The sequence below is a fragment of the Hyposmocoma kahamanoa genome, unplaced genomic scaffold (genome assembly GCF_003589595.1).
Source record: "Hyposmocoma kahamanoa isolate Upper Pololo Valley unplaced genomic scaffold, ASM358959v1 78, whole genome shotgun sequence".
NCBI lineage: Eukaryota > Metazoa > Arthropoda > Insecta > Lepidoptera > Cosmopterigidae > Hyposmocoma > Hyposmocoma kahamanoa.
The window spans coordinates 9,393,114-9,405,054 of record NW_020653945.1 but is presented as its reverse complement, the minus strand read 5'-3'; the positions used below and the strand labels follow the sequence as shown (position 1 = coordinate 9,405,054).

The 11,941-nt window shown below is 36.4% G+C and overlaps 1 protein-coding gene across 1 annotated transcript in view; it reads right to left on the bottom strand.

Moving 5' to 3' along the window:
• Window positions 1–481: 481 nt before the first annotated feature.
• LOC113232957 (beta-1,4-glucuronyltransferase 1) overlaps window positions 482–11,941 on the bottom strand; it is a 131,009-nt gene continuing 119,549 nt past the window's right edge. The window contains exons 4-7 of the mRNA XM_026467876.1: window positions 9,208–9,516; window positions 5,827–5,959; window positions 1,829–1,962; window positions 482–1,491 (exon numbers count right to left, since the gene is read on the bottom strand). Of these exons, the coding sequence (XP_026323661.1) occupies window positions 1,294–1,491; window positions 1,829–1,962; window positions 5,827–5,959; window positions 9,208–9,516 (774 nt within the window). The 3' untranslated portion in view covers window positions 482–1,293. The remainder of the gene's footprint in view (window positions 1,492–1,828; window positions 1,963–5,826; window positions 5,960–9,207; window positions 9,517–11,941) is intronic.

Sequence of the window (11,941 nt, the reverse complement as noted above, 5' to 3'; positions counted from 1 at the left end):
TAGTATTTCAAAATATGAGCTCGGGTTTCGCTTAACTATAACGCATACTTAAAAGCGAAAGTATGAACAAAATATACAATACAACATATTATTGACTTAGATCTTACGGACGACATTCGATTTTTTAGAATTTAAATAAGGTTCACAATGAAGATTATAAAAATTCTTTGCATTTTTCTGATTTATGTATCCAATTAAAAGCTAGTAGAGCACGAAACTAAAGACTTCGGAACCGAATTTAGAACTGTGCGTTACTTTTAGCAAAATACTTACTTCGCCCCTCACACGTGTAAAATATTATGAGGAAAGTACGTCTGAGCGCACAATACATTTCGTGATATTTACAAATTCCAACGAGTCAAAGATTGATCACCTGTTTAGACTAATCATTCGCACATTATAAAACAATAAATAATAAATTATAATTGTTATAAATTATAATAATAGTAATGTAATATATATGTACAAACACGCAAATCATTCCACACGAGAAAATCTCTTACAACATTAAAAATGATATGTTCGACTTTGAGTTTCAGTTTCATGTATAAAGTCAGATATAAAAAGTGAGGCGGTTGAACGCACCCTGTTTCCCTGAATTTAGTGATTCTATCTACCAATTGACTCAAAGACTTTTAAAATCCGCATGTGTAGGTAATTCATTTGAATCTGAGAAATGTATTCAAATACATTTACACCTCTACCTATCACTTAAATGAGTTCTAAAAAGACTGCAGCAGTGTTATACAAAACCTGTTTCCTCTTACTAATTTGAGTCACGCATAAACGTTTTGCGGCCACATTTCCATACGTTGACATAATTTATACATCACTTTGCCTTTTTGTCCAATTCCAGTTATAAATTTATTTTTGGACATGTTGTGGACTGTACCGTAACTTAACCTATATTGTTAAGGTTACAATATGATTCAAATAATGCCGTTTACCTGTAGCTTAAAGCTCTCTGACTTTTTGATCCGATGCAATAATTGAATTAAAACGATTTAGATGGATGATTCGGGCGACCACTGGCATGGTAATTCTATGACATAATTTTATTCAAGTACATTTTCGTCTTGAATCTCATTCAAAAGGATTCTTTATCCTCATTTATTTTATGTTGGAATGCTATGTTCCAATGACGCAATATCATGACAAAGGTCTTCCGAATAATAAAACGGAATTTAATTTACGCCCGTAAGGATCTAAACCGGAACCGTTTTTCTTCAAAAACGGCCTAAAATCCCTCTTTTCTTTTTGGGCCTCATATAAAATTTTTACAACAGTAGTAGGTCATATCGTGCAACCAGTTCTTGTTCCAAAGATTTTCTTCAGTTCGGGCATAAGCTGGCTCCTTATAAAGTGGTTTTGCTTGCTGGCTATGCGACTTCGCTTGGGATCTTTCTTGAGGCGTTTTATACCAGGTTTGTGGATAAGGAAGGCGTTGTTCAGGATCATGAAGTCGTAGTCTTTGACACAAAGGATGTAACCCTGAAGGAGTAAAATGTAGGAATTAATTACCGGAGTGTTGTATCATACAAGGATTTATAAATGAACTGCATTTGAATTTTTTTAGCACAAATAGGTATTATAGAGGAAAACGTTCTTGCGTTATCGTATTGTTGAAAAACACAATGGGAATACTTAAAAATAATTATTTATTACTAAAAATAATCATGAGTAACTCATGGGAATTATGATGTAGGACTTTAAAAATATAATTACAATATCTGGATTAAATTGTTTACTCTAGCTTTACTATAATAACAGCACCTAGTGATAGCTAGAATGGCATGGATTGTAAAGAATTTTGTTGATGATTTTTTACCTGAGGCATTTTATCCTGCTTGCCCTCCCAGCTGAGTCGCTCATCGTACTGTGGATCATGATGTGTGCCGATGAAAATCGGCTCCCAATGAAGGAATTTTCCTCGTCGCTTACCCACGTGGAACACATCCATCTCTGTAAGAATTTTTTTAATAATAGTTATACGATGATTTAATAATAATAAGTAATATGTTTGTTTATTTTCTCACCACAATATAGGTACAATGAGTGTGTGTGTTAGTGTGTGTGTGTAATGAAGGTGGGTGACTGTTGTGCGTGTAATTATGTGGAGGATGTGAGTGTGCAATGACGAGGAATTGAAATATGATTAGACAAGTGATGGTGTGCTGGCAAGGCGATCATTATGGAGAAAGTTTTCTTATTAAATAATTAAAATAAAATAAAATAATTCACATGTGAAATAATTATACTGGGACAGTAATTAGTAGTTCCGTATCCTCATAGGCAAACTGCTGAAGCCAATATCTTGCTTTCATTTTGCACTTTACCTTATTAAGAGTATATACAGAAAGTTTCGTATTTAATTGATTGTAGAGAAAACGACCAAGAAAGCAAAAGAAGCGTTTAGAAAACATAGTGTGGAGCCGGTAATGATGGCGGTCCACAGGGTTGATCCGTCTTTTCCCACGAGACAGAGAGGGGTTAAACGTAAGGAGTCGATGCTGTTTTAGCACCGTTTGTAATATGAACAGCTGACGTACAGTTAAAACTTTAACCTCTTTGTATAAGAGAGAAGTGGAGTATCGAAAAAGGCGGAAAGAAGATACCTTCAGAATAGCTCTCTGCGTTCTTTCTAGTTCCAAGATTGTACGTTTTGGAGCACCACCCCAAGATGGTATATAGGAAGTAAGTAGAGATTGGACGAGAGCAAAATAAACTACTTTCCTTAGTTTTTCATCGGCCACGAATCTCAGGGTCCTAAATCATAAGTATATCAATTTACGTAGTCTATTATTTAGAGTGTTGATGTGCTCATGGAAAGTTAAGGTGGTATCCAAGATGACACCTAAGTACTTAATACTGTCAACTTTGTGGATGCGCGTGCAGGTACATGCATAGTCAGTTTGGTTGTGACAGGTGCGGGCTATCACCGAAAGCAGAGGCATTATAGGCATTGTTTGTTCTTTTTTTCTTAAGGAGAAGGTGATATATTTCGTTTTTTCCACTTTTAGTGTGAGAACATTACTATGCAGCCACTTCATCACCACATTAAAGACTGTCTGAGCCTCCGCATATACTTCGTGCCAAGAATTGGCGTTAAAAAGAAGGACAGTATCATCTGCAAAGGTTATAATTTTACCTTTAGGGGGAGTAATCATACCCAGCTTGTTGATGTACATAAGAAAGAGAGTAGGACCAAGTACGCTGCCCTGTGTAACGCCGTAGATGACAGCACAGTCTTCGGTGATGACGTCATCAATCTTAACGCACTGGGTACGATCACTCGGATAGTTCTCGAATAATTTAATTTGAATACCCCTGATTCCCATTCTTTCCATTTTCCTAATGAGAAAATTTAATCTCAGAAAATACGTTAAAATTTGTAAGTGTTTTGACACGGAAATGAAATTTGTTAAGATTCAATGGAAGACGTTTTGACTTTGATAAGGCAATCCAATTTATATCAAGACATTTAATTTTCGGAACGTAACAGAGCTACTTTTGAAAGAGTTCGTCCAGGTAAATACTGCTACCTTACCTATTTCTGCCGCCAAGCAGTAATGGGAACATTAACTTCGTTCTGGTTTTGAAGGGTAAGGGTGCTGGTGAAATTACAGACGCATTCTCAGGGTGACGGACGCAGTGGCAGCGTCCATTAGATTTTTGTGATTCATAGCTCTGAGTGACACTGCCACTGCCATGGACAGGCGTGTCGCTTCTAACGACTTCTAAGTCTAGATCGCGTACATATCTACAAACAACCCTTTCAAACAAAACCAAAAAATAAGGTTTGTTTGAAAAAACATATACGCGGTTTTTAGATCCGAAAACATAGATTCTTTTGAAATATGTAACAATAGCGACAACCCAAGAACTAGATAACTAAATAAATGTTAACGCTTTATAAATTGCGAAATTGGACCTCCACAATTGCTAATAAATTTCAAAAATTTAAAATTTTCGATCATCCTGTTTTAGGCTCGGTGTTTTTGAGACCTGCTTCTTTAATGAATCACGTCTGCAAGCAGGTTTTAGTGCGGTCTGTCAAAATTGTTCGTAATTTCAGTTAAATTGCAGTTCAAGCTGAAGTAAAAGTTTTTGATTTTTGCAAATTGGCGTAAGACTTGGAAGCCGGTCGACGACGGCGGGTAAGGCGCGGTCGTTGACCCATAATACGCAATTAGAATGCCCCATACGACGAACAAGCGTTGCTGCAGACGGCATAAATAGCCCATAACAAAACGCCACCAGGATCATTGTTGCTGCATCGTAATTAATATGCCCACTAATGGGCTTTTAAATTGCTCACTCCAAATTGGTCAATAACGAAACGCAATCATTTATATTTAATGCTGTAAAGATGAATAATAAGAGCAAGTCGCATCTTTCGAATGGAAGTGACGTAAGAAAAATTTTCAACTTTTTGGAAATACGGAAAATAAGTTTCGAAGTTGTGACATTTTCACATAATTCAATTTATTACTTTGTAAGTACTAAAAGGAACGGCTTTGTTAATCCTAGAAAATAGTGATGAACCTTCAGCTTTATATCCTCAAAAATGATACCTGATTATCTTAATATTTGACTACTTTATTTCAAAATATAATTTACAAAATTGAGTAAAATGACAATTTGAAACGTATTAAAGTGACTTATATAGAGAGGGACATTCTAGCCTTAGTTAGTCCCAAATTAACAACCTTATGAACAATGATTTTCATAGTCGTTTTACGGTATAAACTCATTTTCTTAATGTTTTGAATTAGGTCACTTTCATTCTAAAGGTATGTGTCAATTTTTTCTTAGGTTATTGGAATTGGTACACATTGAAAATGAAACTATTTTTTTTTCGAGTCTAAATCGCGTATTTTGTTTTTTCAAACAAACCAACGTTTCGGGCCCTTTTACAGATAGGTACCATGGTCGCGGAAGACTGAGATAGTAAAGTCAAGTTATGTTTATAATGCAAATCACCACATTTTTAAACGACTTCAAAACAATGAGAAGTTTCTCAATTCGACTGTATTTTGTTTTTTGTATGTTACACGATAACTTCGGCTACATAAATAATACATATACGGCTATGTAACAAATATACATTTGTGGACCGATTTTGATGATTCGTTTTTTTGTTGGAAAGAGAGTCCCTCGCTATTGGTGGCATATAAATTTGAAGAAAATATTCCACCTCTAAGGGTGGCAAAGTAGGGGATAAATCCGGGTTCGCGTGCTTTCCGATAACCGATTTCAATAAAACTTGACAAGTACATATACCTATGTAATTCCACGAACTTTTGAGTTCGGTTTTTTTAGTACTCTGTACGAAGATTATTCTCTATAGTCACAAAAGTTATTTATTGAAATACTTTATCCTTAATTTCACAAACTTATCGATTAATATAAAATGAGTAATTTATATCTAGATTCATTCATATTAGATGTTTGTTCCATGATAGAACGATAAAGAATACGGTACCGAATTTTTTATTTTATACTTTAATAAGTAGCGGGACGAACTGTTGATAAGCGACACGCTTATTCATAACAATTGCAGTGCCACTCAGAGCAACTTCGCCCGTCACCTTAAAGCATAGAGTTGACGAGTCCCAAGTGTCTGTCGTGTTATTAACACGTTCACGTTTCAAACGCAATGCAGTATTGATCACAACTCATCACATCACAGGTTGGCGGCAGAAATCGGTAAGGCGTCAATACTTTCCGAAACAAAGTCTTTCACCAGAAGCTCTACTGCTACTAAAAATATTAGTACGTTGTAAGGTCTACCGTTAATAAACGAAATCCCAATAGAATACTTACGGTTGGTCTCTTTGGCGGCCATCCACTGCGCACCTTGGGGAATATTGTGGCAGTCGGGGCACACGAACTTATGGAACGGAATCGCAGTTTTTTTCTTCAACATTTCTTGCAACTCCGTCTTGGTCGAAGGTACCTAAACGAAACTGGAGATTAGACATACTATCCACAGACTGCCCTAAAGTACAACTTTGGTAGCTCGGTGGATAAACTCTCTAGTGATGTAACTTGAAAAAGAAAACGTTTTTTGAAAAAACATGAAAAAGCAGCACGCTCAGAGATGGGCAAGCGCCCGGGTTTTAACCCGGCGCTTTGTGTACACTTGGTTTAAATCAGGTTAAAGCCAATCGAGGCCAAAACCTATTTACAATTAAATATTTGTAAATCAAGTTTTGTTCACATATATAATGATATTATTACAAAATGTTTATTACTTGCTTACATACTTCGCCTATTATTCAATCGGTTCGCTTGAAAATAGCACTAAGACGAATGTATACAAAACTCGTTATCGTTTACTTTGAATCAATTTTCTTAATAATCGTTATGTGCATCCCTCATAGTACGAGAGACCACAAGGTGGGTATTCTGTATTATTACACAATATAAAAGAAGAATATTATTAACTAAAGAGACAGAGTAGTTCCAAATTAAATATAAAAAAATATGCCCCTGTCATATTTTTATTTTCATAGTTTTAGAAAAAATCTACTTCAGAAAAAAAACTGTTTATTTCATTGCTTTTTCACCTCAGAAAACAACGTTTTTTTTAAACTTGCTCTAGACACACCAAGAATACTGAATTTGAAAACACGTTTTTCTAAATTGAGTCAAGTTTATACATTTTGAATAACGCTCTCACTTTCGTTTAATGTTATAGTAAAAGTAATTATATTTTATGATGGAAGAAAATCCACCATAAAATATAATTACTCTTGCCATATATTAAACTTTATTTTGAAATCAACATTTAACTAGAATATTTATAGCGCAAGGGTTTATAACCAACGATGTAAACCCTCATTAGTTTAGGTACCTAGTAGTGGGGTACTTATTTTATTATATTACTGTATATTTTTACTACCCACTTTACGTTATAATATTATGTTGGCCATAATTATAAACCTAAAAAGCATATGATAAACTATCGAGTTAAACTTAAGGCTTCGTGGGGCCCGGTAAAGTACTCTTTCTGATTTCGTGCAAGACACGATGATTCACTAGCACGGCCGGGCGCTACATACGCGAGAGCAACGTACAGAGCGAGAGCTATATGCAAGAATAGCAGTATCTCGCGCGTTATGTCGCTTTTGCACTTGTCGCGCTCTGTCGTGCCAGCCCTACACGGAACTCAAGCCGAAAATACCCCATAGCTTACGTGTACTACGCCATTGCACATAAGCCACAGACTTACATATTGTCTTTAATATTATCTTTTATTGACGACCTTCGTTGTTTGCACACCTGTTTTCATGGTGTCGCCATCTCTGAGGTCCAGAGTTCGATCTCCGGCCAGGTCAATGTAGAAAAACTTTTCTGTATAGTCTCAGGTCTGGGTGTTTGTGGTACCGTCGTTGTTTCCGATTTAAATAACACATGTGCTTTAGTTACTTACTTTGGGATCGGAGCAACGTATATGATGTTATATTATTTATTGTTTGTGTATTATACTAATGTTCCTGTGTGAATCACAGTATACATATTTCGTATCTTAGGGGAAGTGAACACCGTCAACGAATATTTAAGCGATGGATTTAAAAAATATTATATCTACAATGTTTAAAAATAGTATTCTGTATATAAACAATATACTATAATAAAAATATAATGCAAATAATAATAATAACACAACATACTCATAACCCTGTGCCGCGGGTGCCATGGACACACAAATAGACAACCACAAATTAAACCCAAACTTACGAGAGAAATAAATATCGGCCATACACATATTTCTTCCGGTTTAGGACCGAACCCAGGACCTCTTCGTGGCAGAGCAACATAGTAACCGTTCGGCCACACAGGCAGTTAAAAATAAATATCATAAATAATCATCGTGTCTTACACAACATTATAATAATAAATAATAACGTACACACTCATAGACCCGCACGCGCGAGACCCTGTGTCGCGGTTGCTATTGACACACACACAGACAACCACAAATTACGCCCAAATTGTCAGTGAATAAATAAATAAATATGAAATTGAATAGAATGTAAAAATAATGTTATTGAAAACGATTTCATTAAACGATGTCAATATAATAGATACTTACTTATACAATAGAAGACTGTCAAAGCTACAATAATAATATAAAATAAAAAGTATGTGAATATATAGTAACTACCACTCTATTATTGTCATGCCGTACTGGGCCCATTATTATTATTATTATTATTATTATTATTAGGGTAGCTTCATTGTGATCACCACTAATCACAGCTCAGAGCCAAGACCAACAGGCATTAAGGAACTGAAGGACTTTCCTGGCTCCGACAGTCTTTATGTCCTCTGGGTGTGACCTGTGCCTACCCAGTATGGAACTTCTCACGCCCATCAGAAGGCAGCACTGGGTGAGGAGATGCGCAGGAGTTTCATCCGCCTCGTGGCAAAATCTACATTCTCTGTCTTCTCTCTGTCGAATATGTGACATATGCTTATTCAAGCCACCATGTCCTGTTAAGGCTCTGAGGCCGGTTGCCATTCCTGTCCAGTGACAGAGCTTCTGTCCAGTGTTTGCCACTGAAGGCAGCTATCAGGGCTTTAGAATGCTCAAGACCCTTAGTCCGCAGCCACACGTCTCGGGAGACGTGGAAGCTTTCGTTCAGCAAAGTGAGCTTTGCCAGGCTGTGTGCTATTCCTATAAAGGGCTCAGGACCAATGAAGGCCTCCCTAGCACCAGCCTTTGCCTTTGGTCAGAGTGACCAGGAACCCAACGCAGGACTACATTATTCCTTTCCCCGAGAGTATTCAGTAATCAGTATAGTTATGCAGTTCTCTACAATCCTCGAAGTTTGGGTGACTGAGGTTAGTGCATGCAGAGCGGCTTGACTATAAAGTTTATATAAATATAATTGTTAATATAGCCTCTCTTCAGGTTTAGATACGCACAAGCAATTATGGCGTATATTTCGACCTGAAAGATAGAGGAGTGACGTCTCATGTTCAGCTTGTAGCTGAATCTGTGTGGGTACTGGGCCCATAAATGTGTTTAAAACGATTGTAACATCTATACTCCTTATGGAGAACAATAAAATTATTGAGTATTGAACGAACGTAGAAGATAATTCAAGAAGGTAATGATTGCGAATTAGCAGTCGGTAGGTAATATAAATACATATGAAAATATCTGGAAACAGCACATGTGTATTAAATACTTACTTGAACTGAAGCGTCAACTTCAAATATGCTTATCGGGAAGACTCTAGGATTTACGGAAGTGCTCAAAGGTTTTTCATTTCTCGCAATCATATTCAGGAACCTTGATATTAAATTCGGACTTGGATACAATTCTATATCTGATGGCAGTACAAAATGTGTTAAAGCTGCGTCTCTGGCGATGTTTCTTGCGACGTTCACGGGGTATAGAAGATTTTTTTGCTTCATGAATGTGGTTGTGGGATCTACGTCGTACGGTGGCGGGCTTGAGCAGTTGTATGAAGTTGCCAGGAGGGTATCTATATTTGGAATCTGAAAAGGAAAGAAAAACAAATTTTGAATGTTTTCAAAAATTTTAAGTTTAAATATTTAAATATCATGATGTTATACTACCATGATTTTTTGTTTGTTTTTTTGTGAAATTACTCCACCAGTTTGTTACAAAGATCGAACACTAAGAAAACTCCCTTCGATCCGGCTGGATTCGAACCTTAGACCTTATGTCAATTTTTCTATGAAACAAGCATGTTGCAGATCTTTGTTTGGTTTTTAATGACGTTTTTTGCCGTAACGCCATCTATGAGAAATCTATGAAAGTTTTTCTTCACGCAGCTAGGTACTTTTACATCTGCCAGTGACTGAGTAGAAATATCGGTTTAATATTTGTAATATAAAGTTCATTGAATATATTTTACTACCGTTTATAGGTTTTCAATAATTATGAAAGTTTCTAATCTCGAATCTGAAAATACAATTCGGTTTAGGGCCATAACTAAATGTTCAGATGTGCTAGATCGAATTCTAACGTGTAGAAAGTTTATTTCCACTTTATAAATAAAAAACAACAAGTATTGTTTGAAGTATTGTTAACTGCCTCTGTGGCCGAACGGTTACCATACCGGACTGCCACGCAGAGGTCCCCGGGTTCGATTCCCGGGCCGGGAGAAATATTTGTATGGCCTACATTTATTTCTCTCGTGAGTTTGGGTGTAATTTGTGGTTGTCCATGTGTGTGTCCATGGCACCCGCGACACAGGGTTTCCCTAGTGCGGGGCTATGTTGAGTGTGTGCGTTATTAATATGAAAAAAAATCTAAGAAAAAAAATACTATTCATAATAAATATTTTACCATGTTTTCGACAGCGGTCAAACTGCTAATTAGTCACCTCGATATCGTACATTCAATAATAAAAATATCGCTGACTCATCGCTCCAGATTATTACATTCAGCTCACGTCACTGTGTGTCTGGCATCAAGTCGAGCAGCGACAAAATTACGTAAAACACATTAGCATAGGATCTTGGCAAGTCTGATTTATAACCTCTCAAGCAGGCGAGAGCTTTGTCTGCTGCGTTAAAGAAACAAATGATAGCGATATTGTGGATTTACGGAAAAAAATCTAACGTCGGAATTTTATCCTTTCTTGGTCTTCATAATAATAAAAATAAGCGCGACGTTGTTTTATTGTTCTAAACAGTCGTTTGCTTAGTGAAAGGAAAGCATATTAAACTTAATACTGAACACACGAGTTCATGTTGGTGCGAACCGGTTGTGTTTTCACATAAAAGTTTTTGCATGAATATTTTATATAATTTATAGGTTCAGGCGTTATTTTGCGGAAATTTACGTTAATAAAAATGGAAGTAAATTACTTTGCTATCCCCGCGAATTCAGTGAATTCCCTCCGCAGTAAATGAATGTAACAGTAACACAAATGCAATCACAATCACGCTACGGAAACACTCTAGTATTTGAGCCGACCATAGAAGGTCATCCTCATCATCCATTTTATTCAGAACCTAAATATCAAACTTACGTACTGGGAATGGAGGTCTTATTTAATTGGACGTCTCGAGGCCCATGGCGTTTGACACAAAACACAGATTAAAAATATGTTATAATATTTATTGTTATAATAAGTTTTTATTGTAGTTAAAACTTTAATAAATTTTACATTAAAAAATCTAATTTTGAGACCATAATCACGATGTAGAAAGGATGATTGTCGGACTCGACATAAAAAAAAAATTAGACCGTTAATTTTCTTTTCTAGAATTCTGAGTTTTTCTTTTCGCTTTGCGAGCGAAAGATTTACTGACTATTCCTAATAAAACTTTTATTATTTGTTGCAGAAACAATCAGCGGCCAGCTTGTCTTTTCGTTTTGTGTTTTCAGAGATATGTCTCGTGTTCACAGGTTCCTCGTCGACGGCTGTTCATCCACGTCGGAGACAGCAAATGTCGTGTGCCGGTGGCCTCGCAGCGTAGATCTGGAACGAGTATGGATAGACCTCCTAAGGTCTCACAGCTCAAGATCAACATCGTCGCTTACGCACTGGAACCGCATTCATTGGCATGCCTATGTGAGTTATTTTACACAGCAAATATCTTTCTAATTTGTGCACAGCAAAAGCGACCTCGGTGGCTGAACGATTACCTATATGCCCAAATATTATTATAATCAACGAATGCATTAATACGGCATTCCTCAATGGACATCGTAATGAATGCATTTGCATGGAGAGCAACCGACTGAATTTGAGATTGAGGGGCAAAGTTTGTTTACTCAAGAAGAGTTTATATGGACCCAAACAAGCCAGTAGAACCTGGAATGAAAAGTGCATAAAGTTTTAATTACCAATGGCTATAGTCAATTACAGACTGAAAAATGTACCTATTACAAAGACAAGGCCATCATAGCACTTTATGATGATGACTTCTTCATATTTAGTTCAAA